Raw genomic sequence first — 18,645 nt, forward strand, 5'->3', positions numbered from 1 at the left:
GTTCAGCATTATTTGAGTTTATAAAGCTCAAAGAATATAGCTTTGTGTGAGTGAAAAAGTGTACTTTAAAATGGAAGAAGAGAAACAAGGACTTCTGCTTGGATTGTACTTGTTGAAATAGGGTTGTTTGCTTTAATTTTGTAACTTGCCTGCCTTTTTTCTAGTGTGCAAGTGGTACAAGGTAAGAAACCTTCATCTAGTACTGTTACGTTTAGTGAGGGGTTTTAATTTATTCAGTGTTTGAATTCATGTATTTAACAAGTAGCAGAACCTTTGAACTGTTGAAATCTGCTCTTGTCTCTCCATCCTGAACTCTGGGTGCAATACATTTTGTTGGTTTGTTTTTCATGTAGTAATTCATCCTAATGCATGAGATCTTTTCTCTGTTGTTACTGGAGCAAAACTTTGTACAACAATATGGTGACTGAGCTAATACTGTGTCATTGAAACAGAATTGTCTTGCTGGAGTGTGAGACTTGTTAATGGAATGTACAATTTATTTTTTTTTCCCTTTTATTCTTGAAGCATAGTTTGAAAGCATAGAAAATAAGTATAAAGTAAAAGCTGATGAGCTGTCAATTTGTTTTGTGCCTAACACATGCTACAGTAATGGTCACTGCATGAGTAGGCATATTTTCTGGAAGCTTCACAGTTATTCAGTTGGGCACACTAACTAAGCTAAATTTTTACCTTGAGATGCACATGAGAAACAGAAGGATACAGCACTCCATTTTTCTCCTGAGTAGATTTAGAGGCTGTTTACTAACTTTCAGTTTCAGGGCTGTTGACTAATCGTAGTGTGAGTCATTAATGCATTTGGAAAGGAGTTAACAGGTTTATCCATGTACATGCAGTACAATGTAGTGTATTTCAAGAGACTTCCTTTTTGTAATTATTTAATATGATAAATACTATATTTTAAGTTTTTTTTAGTTTGTGAATTGAGAAGTTTAGTGTGTGTGTGTGTGTGTATTTTTTTCTTTCAATAGTCCAACAGTAACAACTACCTTAAAGAACCTTGGAGCGCTTTACAGACGACAGGGCAAGTTTGAAGCTGCTGAAACATTAGAGGAGGCAGCAATGAGATCTCGTAAACAGGCAAGTATGAAAATTCTCAATAATATGTCTTCATTGTGATCATGCAGATTTTCAACTTCAGTATCTATCGTATGTACAGAATATGTGAACTTTCAGCTATGTAGTGTCTGGTATGTTCAGTTATTTAGTATCTTTAATTTCAGTCTGAACTGATGATAAACCAGTACCATCTTAACACTTGAAACTGATTAATTGCTAGGGCAGTGGCATTGTATCCTGGGGGCATGATTCAAATTGGCAGTGAAATTGCATGGAAAATGGCACAGCAGAAAATACTGTTATAGCCAGCAGTCCTTACTTGCCTACATGTGGTGGGAGAGAGGCTATAGCTAGGGGAAGATGGAGAGTTTCAGTGATAATCTCGTTTGCCAGTAATGCTGTTCTGTTTTCAGTAAGGAGCTATAAAACTTTCAAATGTTTTGTTTCTGCATGCAGCTGACTTGACTGTTGCAGGCCTTTAGAAGGCCATTATAAATGTGTTAGCTGTTTCTATTACTTCCGCAGACTGATGAGATGGATATTACAGTTTAAGTGGTGGGTGTGTTCTTTTAATGCAGGGAAGTTCTGTGCCTGTGTTCTCAGATCTGCAATTAAAGTAACCGTTTCTCAGTCTTAGAAGGTGGGAGAGAGATTTGGGGTTTTTTGGTAGTGTTTTATTGGCTTTTTGTTTTTCCTTTCCCTATTGGATGGATTGATACAATGTCTTGTATAAAAGTATCCAAGACAGGACAAGCAAATATGGCTTGTCAGTATTAAAATGGAAAACAAAATAAGAAAATGTAAGTGAATTAAAAAAAACCCTTGGAAGTTCAATCTTAATTTCATTTTTTCACGATGATTTGCTTTGTTTCTGTGGGGTATTTTTTTTGTCTTATACTGATTCAGAGTTGTATTTTGAACCATGATATTGCAGTGTTTGATGTATATAGAAGCAAATTTCTGGAAAAGGGAGAGAGCAAAAAGCTCCTGGCAAGCCTCATGCTCTTCTAGTGAATTCAAGAATAGTTCCCTTTGATGTAAGGTGGTTTAAGTTCTTTCCTCCACAACAAAATGATGGAAAACTTACAAGTGTTTGCCAAGTAAATGGAATGAAACTGGTAAGAGGAAAATATGACTCTGGGACAAAGGTTCTTCAGCAAGGAAAATTCAAGGGTGGGGAGCATAGTTGATACAGATACTTTCTTTTACTGAGGATGATTTTAACTTACTTTTACTGAAGGCTCATTTTTGGAGTGTCTCCATTTGAAAACAAGAAGTGAAGATTCACTGTGTCTTAAAATGTTTGCCTTGGTTCTTAGTTTTGCTGTTGCCATTACATGTGATTCTTCTTTTTTTTTTTTTTGGGTGTGAACAGATACAAGCAGGATAAATTGGAATAATGTAATAGTAATAAGGCAGCTTAGCTTGTATTTGTTCTTTTTATGTATATATTAGAACCAAAACAAAACACAGCACCAGCTTCACCAGCTTTTCAAGTTGAAATTTCCACTGGGAACCTTGGAATTGATTATTTGGGAATTAAGGATGAGAGGATCTTGCTACTGGAGAAGTCTTTTTTTACAGTCCCTGTGTAATCAGCCCACTTTTGGCTTGCCAGTACCACTGCGAAAACTGTTCCTTGTCTCCATTTTCCTTAAAGCCTGATGGAGGTTTGCTGCTGCTACTTTGTTTTTATTAAGCATGCTTCAGGTTTTCATTGGTGCATCATATATACCATGTCTACCATTGTATCACACACACCACTGGATTTGGGCATGTAGGAAACAGTGCTGTCTTACTATCAGTGTTTACCTTTCTATTTTAGGTCATTAAATTAAAGGAGAACAGACAGGGTTAATACATTTCCCCTTTTCAGCTGAAAGCAAAGAAGTGCTTCTGTTCCCAGATTTGGAAAAGTACCAGTCCTCCATTGTTCTGTTCTCCTTCATGCATGTTTTGTTTGCTTTAGCTGCTGGGATGTAAATGCAAGATTTTTGAAGACCAGTGAAGTTCTTTGTCCTTCATCTTTCATGACAGAATCAAACTGGGGAAGTGCAGTTCCCCATCCCTTTGTTTTTTAAATGTATGTACTAACATGTGAAGTAAATGAGTCATCATAGCTTTGGAGCAGAGCCCAGGGTCTTTATGTGATACTTCACCTCTTTAGTGGTGATTTTAAATAGTTTTATGGTTTTTGTGTTCTGTGCTGCTGAAGGGATTGGTGCAGAAGCCATTTTGAGCCTGTGCTTCAGTACTGTCTGAGAGCTCTAGCCAGTTTTCTGCACCATACAGCCACGTGGAAGTGAAAATATATGATCATTATGTGTTCATACTTCCTTATTTGTAGCATTCCATTAGGGAGGGCTGTTCTGCTCTTCATTTAGTGGAAAGCAGCTATATGGAACCAAGAACCTGATTTTCCATGCTACTAAACCAACTTTCTTTCTTATTCATGCACGTTACTTTTTAGGAGAATTTTGGCATGATTTTCACTTTCTGTATTATGGTAGGCTTTATGGATTTGTCACACAGATTCCCTGCTGCATTTGCTGCTAATGTTGCACAGTGAAAGATGTAGAATATTTTCTTATGTGTAAGGCACTGACTGGGCATCTCTTCCTGCAGGGTACTGTTCATGACATGGAGTATATTCTAAAGAAACCAAAACTCGAATATGAATTGAGCTTTATTACTTTCTAGTTTCTGTTAAAGATTTTGCCTTTATTTTTATAGGAGGTATTTAAAGATATTCAAAGTTATGTGGTAATTGACAGACATTGTTTAACACAAAGCAAATGTATTTTATTGACCACAAATATAGTCTGTTCTATTATAAGCTTATTTTCTATTTAATGTCTTTCTGAACAATCAGTTATACCGCTGTGCCAAGTATCATATGTCTCTAGTTTTAAATAACACAACCTGTGTCTCAGGTATTAGATAGTCAGGTACCTGCAATGTTCTTTCCAAAGGTGGGTGAATACTGTACTGTTTGATAGGTGGAAAACTGAGAATTGCATTGACTGTTCATAATCTAGGAATTGCTTAAACATTAAGCTGGTGGCCAGTTGCCTTCAGGTAAGTTACGTGAACACTGTGAAGCTTTGACAAGTGATAGGGAAGGAGGTAAAGAATGGCAAGTCACTGAATTCTCTACTGAACTGCCTGTCCACTTCATGCTCTGTTGGTTTCTGCAGTGTATAAAGGGCAACTCAGCTGCCCTTTGAAAGTAGAATTGGGGTGATGGAGTAATGGGTTGTTTTGACATTTTTTGTGATATGGTTATTGTGTGTTAGTACAGCTTGCAATAGAAGAAAACATTTTGCCATTTTTTCTAATTCTCAGGGTCTTGACAATGTTCATAAACAGAGAGTTGCTGAAGTGCTGAATGACCCTGAGAGCATAGAAAAAAGGCGAAGCCGAGAAAGCCTCAATGTTGATGTGGTAAAGTACGAGAGTGGTCCTGATGGAGGCGAGGAAGTGAGTATGAGCGTAGAATGGAATGGGGTAAGTACAGTACACAGTTTAAGAAAATAGCCTAAATCAATTAACACCAGAACAAATATGGTTGTCCATTCACCAGCCTCTTGTGTTTTCAGTTGTTTCTTGGTTAATCTATTTTTTATTTTGTAATTTTGCAGAATCAAAAATAAAGAATAATATTTTGTTTATCATAACATAACTAAAAAAATTGTACCATTTAAAAAATTTAAACCATCCTTTGTTTTCCTGAATGGTGAAATTTCTTCAAGAATCCTAAGCAGTTGTATTTAACTTTAAGTTGTTTAATGCTGATTGAATGTCCTGGTTATGGTCTGGTGTACAGTTGCTTCTTAGTGGTTTTTTTTTACTGGTAGAAATACTCTGGCAATTGACTCTACTTTTGCTTTTGTCCTTTTGATGCTGTATTTGCCTGTATTTTAAATGTTTCTTTACAAATATTGCATCTCTTGAAATCACAAAGAACATTTGCTATGGAGATGCATTAAGTGTCAGCAGTTTTAGAGTAAATATGTGAGCAGTATTTTAGTAACACTAAAATAATTCCAATATCCTCCATACCCAAAAGGAAAAAAAGTAACTTTTCAAGCTGCTATACAGTCCATTTTAAGAGGCAGTGCCATCGCATAAGAATATGATGGTAACTTCACATATCTTGAGTGAAATATTAATAACACTTTTCTTTATTAGAATTTGGCTGGAGTCAGGGCTTGTTCCAATTTTTCCCATGTATTGGCTTCACTATATAACTGTCATAAAGTAAAAACATACATATAATGTGATTACATATGCATTTTTGTAACCACTGTCTTCCTTTAATTTGGAAGACAGTGCCAGCTTTCAGTTATTGATCTGGCTTATGTAGTTGCTTGCTTCTGTCACCACATTTTCCATGCTTTATTCCATTGCCAGCAATGGGATATATATTGCACTGTTAACCATCTCCCAGCTGCAGTTCTGCTGAAAATACTCTGTTAGATTATAAGGTGTTGCCTGCTTTTGCTGTACGGGAGGAGAAGTAGCCTACTTTGCAGAATTGAGTGTTCTGAAGTTTCATTTCTCTTGCGGTAGCAGACTTTTTATTTCTTTTTGTTAGCCACATGAGACAAAGTTTAGCATTCCAAAGAAACCTTGATAAAATACATACTGCTTTACTCTTTAAGGAGAAGGTTCTTTCCATCTTTTGTCTCTTTATTATTGTTTTCTTGGCATTGGTGTTCTCGGTGCCAAGACAGTCAATCAGCATCTACTGTATAACACTGCATCATCAATAAAGCCAAAGTAAGGTTGGATTAACACTTTTTTTAATTCTCATTTTGCCCATTCAGCTTTAGAACTGTGTACTGTACTCCTCCCTTAATTTTCGCTGTACTTTGCATGACTATATGTTCTAAACAGATTAAACATTTTTCTGTTATTGACATTAATTAAACAAGCATGCAGGTTTTGGATTGAAAGGGCCTTTTTTGGAAAAGCAGTAGACAGTATTTCTAGGTCAATATGTGAATCAAATTTGGTGATAAAAATTGTTGATCTGAAAAGCTAAATTCTGACCTCTCAGAGCAGACTTCATTTTTAGTGTGCTGAAGTGGCATCGCTTTATTCTCATCTTAGTTTATTTTTTTCCCTCGTGAGAGGTATTTTTGTATTACATGTTTTACATAAAAGTGGGCAACTCTCTCTCCCTGACCCTGCTAGTGTTTCTATCTCAGCGCTGTTCTTCCTTCTACTTTATATTGTGTAGGTTTTTTTACCCTCATGTGTTCCCTCCAGACAAAATACTCTGGTTCATGAAGTATAGTAGAATTTTTTACTTCTGTTTTTTTCCATTTAAATTCTTCTGAATTGGTCAAGCTGAGTGTCAGAATACTTGGAGTATGTAAAGCAACAAACTTCAACAAAAAGTTGATAGAAGATTTATTGTAATTAAGTGATTTCCGTGTGTAATTTAATCCATGTTAAGCAGGATATGCTTTGATGTAATGTCTTGCACTCTTACAAAAAGAACTGAAATATCTATTGAAGTTAATCTGCTAATAACTATTAAAACTGATATGTTAAGTTTTATAGTGCGTGTTTACATGTTTCTTAGAAAGTCCATCCCTCTAAGTTAACAGAAAATACAAAGAGAGCAATGAAATACTTGGTTTTGAAAAATCAGGATAGAAATCTCAAGATTTCTGTCCCCTGTTATATTTGTATGTAAAAAAATTACAGTGTGTATCTGTAATTGACATTTTTGCAAATTGATCTTTCAGCTGGTTGCAGGACGGATAAAAATCCTTGTGGTGTGATAGTGCTTAATTTAAGATAATGTTCTTACTCTAACCTATGTGCTTCAAAGATACGTCTTTTGAGCACAAAAGTCTGCTTTCAGGTGTGAAACAAAAGCAGTATATTTCAGTACTATACACTAGCTGCTAAGAGTTGCTCTACTTTAATAGGAAGTATCAGATCAGTCAGAGGGGCATTGCAGCAGACAACTAGAGAGTACAAGAAGTGATGGTGGGGAAGTGTAAGCAAAAGTAGTAAGGCGATTCTCATTCTGAGCAACATAAAAATTGGCAGTTAATCTTTGCCATAGAAATGGAGATATTTTCTGCTTTTTTGATTGTTTTTGCTGGATTTAGGAAGCTTGGGGTTTTTTTTAACCATAAACTCATGTTTTAAAGGTATTTTTTTTTTAATCATGCAGTCGTTGTTTAACTTGGGAGTTTAATATATTTATTCCAGATTTGAAGTAAGCAAAAGCTTTTCTGCTTATTCATAATGTGCTAGTTAGCATGATGGAAGTTACACACTCCTACCAAACTTGTCTTGCATTTGTTCCTTAGATCATTATCACTACTATAGCACCACTGGTTTAAGGCCATAGGAATAATTAGCCTTTTCACTGATCTAATACTTCTAATTGGAATTTAAACTGCAGTTTATTCAATCCTGCAAAGCTGAAGTGTGTTTTTAAAAGTGTGAACAACGCACACAATTTAGTTTGAAACAGAAATACTCATTTATATTTTGATCTTCTGATCACTTTGTAGCAGGGCATTCTGCTATTTCCAAGAATAATTTTAATTAGTGTTTATTCCAGTTGCTGTAGGTAAAGGCCTTCAAAACAGTTACCTTAAGATTATTAGTAATGGTCTCTGTGCTGTGTGTAAACTGAACTAGAGCTTATTTTTAATATCAGATATTAATATCAGATGCCTCACTGCATTAGGAAGAGGAGAGAAATTTCCACTTGGATTTTAGATATTATTTTATACATCCATTTATACACACAGAGGGATGCATTCTAAAATTATTCTGAAACTGAATTGACACAGGTCAGTTGGATTCTAGTTCCTTAAAGGAATGAACAGGATTTTGTCTGGAGGTTAGGAGAAGACCTCTTTCTTCTTGCTGTTGTGTTTTGAGGAACATTCCTGACAGAAGTTAAAGCTGAAATGAATGCACCTTGCTCTGTTCCTTTCTTCCGGTTTGTTTTTTATTTTTTCCTTTATTTTTTAGTTTTGTGTTAATGTCACCTGAAAAGAAAAATCCTTTCTTTGCTTACAAAATGTAACACTAAAGCTATCACTTCTTAAAGTTTTTTTTGTATTTTATGCAAATTCTAACTTAAAAAATGCACGGAATCATTCATGTGCATTTGTAAGTTGCATATTAGTGATACAGGTGAAACTGCAGAAAGATGTAGGTTCTGGTAATTGCAAGGGCCTGCACTTTGTGTTTCAGGGCAGCCCAAATACTCCAGAAAAAAATGTTTTGAATGTGACCTAGAAATACTGTAAACTTAACTGTTCAAAATTGAAAACTGTTGAATTTTCCCCAACAGTTTCATTGAGTTTTTCTCTCTCCATTTCTGACAGGCCTAGATGCCTTTTGTGAGTCTTATACTGTCTCCTGCATGACGGGCGTGCACCATCTTCAGGCTTTAACTTCTCTCTTCAGTACTGACTGCTGTGTTTTAGCAAACCCCTTAAGATTCTTGTCAGAGCTACACTTCCCTGTAAACTGGCCATTCCTTCAGTGCTGGTGTCTTTTTTTGGTTTTCTATTTCTGTACATGTGTAGCTTTGCCAGTTATGTATCTAGTCATACAAAATGTTACTACAACCATTTGCTGTGTAATACATATTAAAAAAAAGTAACAATGAACTTTAGAAGTAGCTGTTCACTATGGAAAAAAGGTAGTTAAAAGTATCACACAAGGTATTACTGAAATGGCATGATGGTGATCCTTACCGGAGAAAAACAAAACCAAACCCATAAAAGTAAGGCATGTTCTCCAAGTGCTTCAAAATGTATTTAGAGACCTATTACATGGTTAACATCAATATGGAACTCTGGATGTCTTCAATTATGAATATTCTAAAGTAGCATTGCTGTATAGTCTTTGTGTGAGATTTTCGCAATTATGCTTTTCTCTACTAATCTCGGTGTTCAGTGATTTGTGTATTTGTCTTTCTAACTTCTAATAAACTCACTCTAACTCAGGTGTCTGTCTGCTTAGTAATGCTTTACTTTCTCCTTTTACAATTCTTGTTTCATAGTCACATAGGATTTCTATGAAGTAGGAAATGGTCACTTCTAATCTTACTAAACTGGTTTGGTTTTGGGTTTTTTTTTTAAGAGTAAAACATTTAAAAAATAGAATTTTTGTCAGATGGAAATTTCTTCTGGTCAGCACAGCAGTGTGTAAAACACGAATGCAGTGTATGAAAAATTCATTGTGTTTTACATTTTCTTTGGTACAAGTTAAAATGAAGCACAGGAATTTAACCATACATGTTTCTGTCAGAAATATTTTTGTTTAAGGACTTTAGGATTAATTAAGCATGTTTGCAGGTAGTGTAGATGTTTAGAAAGAATAAAACAGGGTTTTTTCCTTAGTGATGGAATGTTTTTTGCGTGGGGCTTGTGCTATGTTAACTACAGTGTGCTCTTATAAAATGGTAACATGATGATTTGTTTGACTCCTGTGGTGGGTTTTTACTAATTATGAATCATGGCTTGAGCATGTCTTGACATTTCAGAAATCTCTTACAGTTTGGAAAGCACCCTGTTGTTATAGTGAAGTTGTAGCTACACAGTGTTACGTATTTAGGTAATTGTACCAAGTACCTATTAATAGCAGTAAAAAGTCATCAATGAAAGGGTCTTGAGCCAGTTTTGGGGGAGGGCACCAACTCTTGCAGTTTCACATTTGTTCAATTTTTTTCAGGATGGCACTGGATCTTTAAAGCGCAGTGGTTCCTTTAGCAAACTTCGTGCTTCCATTAGACGCAGCAGTGAGAAGCTGGTTAGAAAGCTGAAGGGAGGAAGTTCACGGGACAGTGAACCAAAGAATCCAGGGTAATTACCTATCCTTAGCTATGCTGCTGTGCCTTCCTTCTGTGCCCCCCACTGTAGCCTAGTGTAGTGCCTAGAGCAGTGTTTTCTTCTCTGTTTAGCTAACTCTATTTCATATAGATTTATATCTTAAAGTAAAGTAAAATAAGAAATAATTTCTAAAACTTAAAGTTCTGTAACATCCGAGGAATTATATTTGCTTTTAAGAGTCAACTCAATTTTAACAGCGTTTTTTCCCTTTTTACTGCTTTAGCCATTTGAGGAATAGAAAAGCCTCATAGAAATATTGATAAATGTTAAGTTACCTGCAAAATTCTCTTCACACAGCAGTGAAGGAAAATAAATGTTACTGATTTTTGGTATAGCTTAATATCCTGATATATTCTTAATAGAGCTTTATATATTGCTGTGGGTATAAAGAGAACTACTAACTTGAGCCCTTCTCAGTTTCTATTTTTGGAAACCCCAGATTTCAGAGAGCAGAGGAAAATGTTGACAAACTTGAACCTCATTGTGTGTCTCATTAACATTTTGGCCTCAGTAAAGTCAGTGCTAAAAATTCAAATTTTAATGTATTTAACTTCTCTTTCTTATTTACCATACGATTATAGATTTGCGTGTATGTCATATTTCTAATAACTGCATTAAAAACGTTCACTTACTGGCTGCTGCAGAGAAGTTGAAATGTTAAAGTACACTGCTATTTTTCATAATAGCATTTGTGGGTGTTCTGTTTTGCCCCAACATTATTGCAGTCAGATTTGCAGGGTTTTTTCCCCTTACTGTGGAAAACTGGAACTCACTTCGTTGACTGGAAACTGAATGACAGTGTGAATTTGAACTTATACTTTAAAACAGTTAAATTGGAGAATGTGAAGTAACTTCTGATGGAGCGACTACATCTCAGTAATATAGTAGATGATGATGGTGGTAATACCTGAGACAGTGATGTGGAGGCAGGCTCTCGATTTGTTTCTGTAAGCGCTCCACTGAAGTTTTGCCTCATTGTTTTCTGTGGCTGTAAAACGTGTACAGCTGCAATACACGTAGAATTCACATGTGATTAGAAGAAGGAAATATGTAAATGTAAAATGCTTTAGGGAAAACAAGCAAATGCAGACCAAAGTAGAATAAAATGGTTTTCCTTCTTTGTCTCCAGTGTGAGCATTTTCAAAATCTGGTTTTCTGTTTCTGTTCAGCTCTGCCTAGAGTTCATACACTGTAGCTCAGGTATATTATTCCATGAATAGATGTATATATTCATAGCTAATTTTGTATTTTCTCATCAGTTTTTGAGACATGGAAAGGTTTTAAGTTCCTGAAAAGCCAAGAGTTTTATTCCTTGTTTTCTGTAGTAAATAGACCTATTTTGCCTGCAGGTAAAATAATTCCATGGTTATAGGCGTACAAAATTACGCTTATGTATAACTGAAGACATTGGCTTTGCAATTTCCTGTAAGAATTTGCCTACCTTTTTATTATCTGCACTTTAGGAATGCTATTTGACCAATGTAGAAGTAATCTACCCACAGTAACATTAATTGTATCGTGGGGTCTGTATCACTAGAAAAGATTGCCTCAAATAAAGACATTAATATGAAATAGATATTTGTTTGAAAACAAAGCAATTATCTTTCTTGCTTTCATTTTTTGACAAAGTATTCTTGTTTTTTTAGATGTCACCATAGTTCTTAAAGAATAAGTTATTCTTAAACTTGCAATACATGTTTTGCGTTGACAAGCTTTATTGTAGGTATACACATTGAGTGTATAAGACAAATACTGAAAGCTCTGTTCTTATGAAATTGAGACTTTTAAATTCTAATTTATACTAGCTGGTTTTAATAACAAAGATTCCTGGTATTAAACACCAGCTTTGTAGCTCATGAAGCATAACTGTACATACTGATATTCCAGAAAGTCATTCTGATCTCATTATCTGAAAAACTTTAGTAAATAAATATATTTTTTTCTGCTTCTGAGTTTACTAAAACGGATATTCAGTTTTATTATGCAAACATTTGTTTTTAGAGTGTTTGATAGCTGAATATTACAATAGTGACATAGTGTACATATAAATCATTTTTGCTATGAAGTCAGCTGCTCTAGGTAGATAGGGGACATATGTGCTCCCATCCTTACCAGTACATCTCTGCATTCCCTGCCTATGTTTTTAGGAAGACTTTGTTTTGAAATTGATTTACAGCTGTGGTTTATATTGTGCTTCTGTAAGTAGCAGTTAACACTGCTGGTAAGATTCTGAAAGAGGCATACTCAAATAGAAACACATTAATATCATAGCATGAAAGAGAGTTATTGTGTTGTTGCTTGGTACAGAAGGCTGGAGAAAATAAAGTAGAAAACTCATCAGGGAAATTGTTTATGTAAAATCATGCAAAATCCTTCTTGACAAAGAATAAGAATTGTTCTTTGAAACACACAATACCTGAAGCACTGTATCAGTTCTTTCTTTAGCGTATTTCAGAATTCAGTTCTGTAGTAATTTAACTTCACACAGTGTTAGGTCTGATGTTTTCACTTTGAAAATTTTGATCACAGAGCAGAACAGTTAAGATTTATAATTAAAAATAGGTTTAATAATTGCTATTTAAGCAATGATATTAAGCACTGGAAAAACAGCTGCATGCTTTTTGTGCAATTATGTTTCTAACATGGAGGGGGTTTTAAAAGTGCATTTGCCAGACTAAAGTTCTCAAGCATGTTGTTTTAAAACAAACACACAAAGAAACAAAACCAACCCCCCAGGAAACAAAGAAACCAGTATCTCATGTGATTAAAAAAAAAAAATAATAATTTTTTAATTGGCACTTTAGCGAGAACATAAAAATATGTGTGTAAATTTTCACTGGTGGATTTTCTATTTCCCTGGAATATTTTCCGTAAATCTTTATGCTCTTTTGGAGAGTTTTATGTAATGTTTGTTTGTGTTTTACTGATTAACTTACTTTGGCTTCCATATATAACCTCTTCTTCTACGTGTTTCCTTGAATAAATGAGAGGTGTATACCATGCATGAGTCTTTGCTTTGTTGTTGCTAACACTCATGTCAAATATTTTAAATTGTGTGTGTTCTAGCTTCTGAAACACTCGGATTTAATGCTAGGAAAGGATAGCCTATGTTACGTGACAGGTGTTGCCTGTGTATGTTAGTGTTTGGTTTGTTATTTTGTTTGTTAAGTCATTGCTTTATGAAAGCATTTAAAAATCATGCTTGACTTCAACTATTAGTAGTTGTGCTTCAGTAGGAAGAAACACTAATATCTAAGGTGATCTGTATGGATAAACCTTTCCGTGTTACTGGAAGGCTTAGAAACTTGGCCTTGACCAGTTGTGTATAACGCTGTAGGCAGCACTGCAGGATTAGGGCCTCATCGTCTTGTGAATAGTTCATCAAATATGTATTCAAATCCCTCCTTTAGGAGTTCTGAAGTAGTTAAAGAGCTAGTGAAAAATCAAAGCAAATATAGAACCTTATGAGTAGTGTACAGACGCTTGGGAATAAAGGACATCAGACATTCCTGTTGTAGTCACCATGATGGTATGAATCTTAAGGCTCATTTTGAATTCCATTGCACATTTTAAAATATTTTGTTAAATTTTGTGTATATTTGAGAAATGTAGGTAAACTTAATCCCCATCTCAAACAGGAGTAGATATTACAGTTAACGCGTTGATATTCTGTCAGTAGTTTCTGTGTAGGTGATTATTTTTTTTAAAGTCATCTGTTGCTTTCAGTACAGTAGTCTCCGGTGGTTGTTACCACTGCTCAGAGTGTTATAAAGCCAAAAGCATAACCAAAGTTAATAGCAGCAACCCTCTTGTTTCCCTCACTTTGAAATGTATAAAATAAAATATTTTAAAATGATTTTTGAAATTGGTTCTGCAGATTTACCTAGATCAGGCAGAAAGCCATAAATAGATGTTTGTTGTAGGTTTTCCAAGTTAAATGCTGCCTATGTAACAAACTTCCTCATGCTTCGCATTTTTTCCTAAACTGTCTGAATATTTTGATGCTTTTGTAAGAAGCTGCATAAAATTGAAACTGAGAATTAGTTAATTAAAAATCAGTGCTAACTCAGTGTATTAACTTGATATGCTTTAAAAACTAAGATTTTGTTTTGAGTTGAAATTAAATCAGTGGCCTGTAATGTTTAAGTTCTGAGAGCTTGTAATATTTTTTTTTTCTGTTTCATATGTAAATTGGAACTGAATACAAACATGTTCTAAGTTATGTAGTTATCTCAAAGGGTATCCCTCAGGTCAGTTTTGGGGGACTGTTCAAACTCCCTTAACTATGCATTGCTCATTGTTATATTTGTGTTTTTAGAGCTGTTAGTTTTCAGCCATTCTGATTGGTTTATCCTTGCATGTTCACTGTCCTGGTTGCAGCATGAAGCGTGCCAGTTCTCTGAATGTTCTTAACATGGGTGGCAAGGCTACTGAAGATCATTTTCAAGTAAGAAGCCCTACAATACTCTTACAAAAATAGCTATCATTAGTAGGGTTTGGGATAAAGAGAATATAATGATTAATAAAACAACAAACTCCCAATGAGTGTCAAGAGCCTTCCTCTGTAAGATGCTTAAAACATATGCTTAAGGCATAATTCTGTAACAGTGTTGTGAATTATGCTTCATTTTAAGCAAGTGCTTATGTCCAACCAGTAAAGAGCATTGGCTTTTATGATACCAAGCAGGCTCTGCTTTGGACTTTCTATTACAGTGGATATGAAACTTCTGGAATCATATGTTCTTGTAAAGATAAAATACAGGAACTTGTAAAGGCCAGTTCAGGATTTATTTACTTCATCCCCTTTATGGCAAAAAGCCAAATCATCTTAATTGCTGTGCATTTTCAGATTCCTTTAAATGTGAACTCAGTTGTTTCTGAGGTTCTGGAGGAGCAGTCTGAGTTTGTCGGATCTGTGCTATGCTTCTGCTAATATAAAACCCTATTTTGCTCAACCGTGAACCATGTTCCCAACTGCTACTCCCCATTTCCTGTTTTTACCTAATAAATCATAGTTTCTTTTGTTGCCAAATGAGTTAGCAGTGTTCTGTGTTCTAAACGCTGTCGTGCATTTTACTAACGCAGTAACTGCAACTAATTCTTAGGAAGATAAAATTGCTTCTTTGTACTAACAAAACTGTAAGTTTTGGATCTTGAGCACTGTTTGTCCTAAAGTAGCAAGAAAACCCAAACTGTGTGGCTTTTTGCTGTTGAGTGGCATAAAGATGTTTTAACTATATTATCTCTAATGAATGTACTGCAGAGTTTTCTGTCGTGTGACATATATGCATAACTTTACTTAGGGTGAACTTCAGCCAAAAAAAAAATCCAGGGTAAAGCATAATTCTTTGCAGCAACAGTGGCAAGGGTTCAGAATGCTATGCCCTAGGTGCCCCTAACCTGGATCCTTAGTGTGTAACTGATGTGACTTCCAGAAGAGTAATTTGTTGTTTATGTGTACACAGCAATACTAAAATTAGTTTTCACTTCTTGTGAACTTCAGTAGTTCACTCACTGTAGAGACTCATGGCAATATCTGTAGATGGGCTCTTGCATTTCTGGTAAGGCATCAGCACTGTAAAGGGTGTATATACCTGTCAGTAGATCTTTTCAGTATCACTATTTGAAAGTTGGGGAAAAAGCTGTTTATTAGAATACAGAAAAGTTGTTCTGCCACCCAACATGAGCATGGCCAGTTCTCTGTAGTTCCTTGTATTTGTTTGTTCCTGTTTGTTAAAGCAAGTAATTTTGTTTATTTGCCTGAACTATCTGGACGTCTGCTTAATTTATTTGTTTGTCTTTTTCCCCTTCACACAGGAACGAAATAATTGTCTGACAGACTCGAGAGCTCTGAGTGTCAGTCATACTGATTTGGCGCATTGAGAGTCTTGGACAGAAGCTAGCTAATATTCCTTTGTGAATAAAAGAAGCACTGAGACCTTCAAAGCTTTGGTTCCTCATCATTATGTATAGGAACACCTAGTTTGTAATTTTGTTGGGTTTTCTTCCAATGGACTGCTGGTTTTACCTTTTTGAAATAGGGATGATTTAAACACAGCATTAGTGGTTTTTTTCCTCTAAAGGAAAACTATGTAGATATATATTGCTCATAGCACTGCTCCCATTCATACTATTTACGTTGATTTCTTTAATAGATTGGAATATCACAGCCGCCAAAAAAGTGTAAAGATACAAACATATTTACAGCATACCAAAATGCATTTGAAAATGCTGGCAAAATTAAATGTGTAGCAGTAAATATATACAGTGCTGGAATGAGAAAAGGATACACTGATGTGCATTACTGTATAAATTCAAATTAAGTTACTGTATTGGTGGGGCTTTCTTTTGCTCCACTGATTACTGCAGTGGTAGAAACCTTAGCTGGCAAAGCCACACGTAGACACGGCTTACTTAACCACTATATTGAGCTATTAAATTTATCAGAAGAGATGGCTGGGGTTGCATTATATAGAGATGGCATGAATAGCAATATCTGTGACCATGACTTTGATACTTGCTGATGTAAGTCTTAGGGCACAATTATCAATGGAGAGAGGATGGCTCGTGTTGATCAGGAGAAATGGAAAATGTTTTGACCTTTACCTTGTACGGTTGAAGAATACTGAAGTTTTGGACTGCAACTGTCCCAGAGCAGCTCCTGGTGCTCTTGGGGAAACATAAAGCCTCAGGTTGACTTGCTTGTCCACTGGAATTCACAGTCCCATCCTGTTTGTCAGAAGGGCCCCAACATTTCCTTATGCTGATCCCAAATCCTGCCTTTCTCCATGATAGCTGACGAGAGCAGAAGCAGGCAGCTACACACTAGGCTGTTACGTGGTGGAGTCGCTGCTGTGCAGAGGACCACTGAAATCCTAGGGGCCCTAGGGGAAGCATAAGATGGTCGTAAATGTACTTATGGTTAATATATATGCTGTCTGTATACAGGACTGCTGCTGGAACTGAATACGTATGTTTTAAGTATTGTATAGACACTAGTGATTCCTTTTGCTTTTCTGTAAAACTTGTAATTTTGTTCATCTTTTGTAAAAGTTCTTATTCATGTGAAGTTGATTGAGAAAGTAAAAAGTGTGTGTACAAGTGTATTTGTGGTCATAGCTGGGAGTTGGAAAATGATAAAGGAGACTAACTTTGGGAAAAGCTGGAATGTTCATTCAAGGTTAGTGCCAGCTGAAGGAGGCAAAACAAAGGAACATAAGCAAGTTTTAGTGTTTGAGTAGGCTGTGAGGAGTCATTAGAATTAGTATTTTGTAGAAGTCTTGGACTGATTTTCATTTGAAGTTGGTTACAGTAACTGATGCAATAAAGCTGTGTATGTTATGCACTTAACTATGTTTACCAGGAGGTGTGTACCTGCTAGAAAGACAGTTTAGAAACAGTGAGATGCAATGCTGCTAATGTGTAGGAGTTTTTAGCACAGAGTAATGCAATTCATTAATGAACTCGAGCAAGAACAGATTGCTGCTCAGTTACCTTAACAATATGTACTTATATAATGTAGACTCTTGAGTTTTAAGCTTTTTATTGAGAGCTTTTTATATTAAAAATTACATAATATATGTACTTTTATTCCCCCTAAAGTAAGACATGTTGTATGAACTTGTTGGTGAATCCGTTTTCCACCCAAAAGCAGATTGAGCTGGCTCTGCATGAGGAGCTGGACATGGGCCACAGGCCCCTAAGCCAGGGCGAGCTGGGAAGTGACAGAGTTGTCTGTCCCTCTGGCTGCGAACACCCCTCGCAGTTGGCCCATTCCACACCAGCAGGATGGTACTGCTGCTGTGGGAATGTCTCGGTGGGCCTGGTCTGTGAGCTCAGCACTTCACTGGGAGACCCTCACAGGAGTCCAGCTCCCAAAAAAGCCCACAGAACTGGAGGCAGACCTTATTTTGGTAATAAGAAAGTACTTAAATGGAAGATTTTTTTCTACATTGATCTTTCAGCTTTGAAGGAAAATTATTTTTGCAGCTTCTTAACCCCCAACAAACCACCTTGTGTAAATAGCAATAAAATATTTAACCATGCCAAACTACAATGTGCAGGAAGTTTTAAAAGGCATAGTGCGTGGTGGTGGTAGTAAGGGAACTTTCTCGTTCAGGATCTTACTGTTGGTGGCATTACTGGTACTGTGCTTTTAAATGTTTTAAACCTTTATATAGTAAAGTGTGTTGGAAGATTAAGTTGAGCTACTGCCTATTAAATGATTCTTACATTTAAAAGGTTATTTTTTTTATTTTTCAGAGAAGAAACAAATTTCAAGACTTCTCTAATCCATAAATCACCCAGAATTATAGCCAGGTCCTGATAGTTATGAGCCAGTGAGCTGTTTGAGAAGAACTTGTAAAGTACAAAAGCAAGCTTACTGTGTTTGAATGGTGAATGAGTTACTGTCATGACAATGTTTGTATACATTTAAATTTCAGGTGGGCCTCTTAGTGTGCTTTTATGGAAGAGTTTCTTTCTGAATTTCCCTGTACCAGTTTTAGCTGACAGTGCACAAAGTGTAGACCCAGAATACCCAGTTGTGTAAGTCCTGAATGTCTTCAGTACTGAACCAAATCAACAGCTCTTACGAAACAGAAAACTAAAGACCTTCAGTATTGACAGGCATCTTGTTAGTGTTGGGCTGCTGAGGTTTAAATCTCACAGTTTTGTAAGTGTGAAT

At 35.8% G+C, this 18,645-nt stretch overlaps 1 protein-coding gene across 6 annotated transcripts in view; it reads left to right on the forward strand.

The window, feature by feature from the left end:
* The window catches only part of KLC1 (kinesin light chain 1), a 48,235-nt gene extending 31,236 nt beyond the window's left edge, over positions 1-16,999 (forward strand). The window contains exons 12-16 of one of the 6 annotated variants that reach the window (XM_061464119.1): positions 990-1,098; positions 4,423-4,584; positions 9,802-9,932; positions 14,340-14,406; positions 15,777-16,999. In XM_061464119.1, the coding sequence (XP_061320103.1) occupies positions 990-1,098; positions 4,423-4,584; positions 9,802-9,932; positions 14,340-14,406; positions 15,777-15,842 (535 nt within the window). In that variant the 3' untranslated portion in view covers positions 15,843-16,999. Of the gene's footprint in view, positions 1-989; positions 1,099-4,422; positions 4,585-8,447; positions 9,074-9,801; positions 9,933-14,339; positions 14,407-15,776 lie in introns of those variants that run through there. The other 5 variants (XM_061464115.1, XM_061464116.1, XM_061464117.1 and 2 more) reach the window with 5 other exon arrangements.
* Positions 17,000-18,645: the final 1,646 nt, after the last annotated feature.

Source organism: Pezoporus flaviventris, unplaced genomic scaffold, assembly GCF_033815535.1.
Source record: "Pezoporus flaviventris isolate CSIRO_AGI_PZ_B2104156 unplaced genomic scaffold, CSIRO_AGI_Pfla_v1 ptg000036l, whole genome shotgun sequence".
Taxonomy (NCBI): domain Eukaryota; kingdom Metazoa; phylum Chordata; class Aves; order Psittaciformes; family Psittacidae; genus Pezoporus; species Pezoporus flaviventris.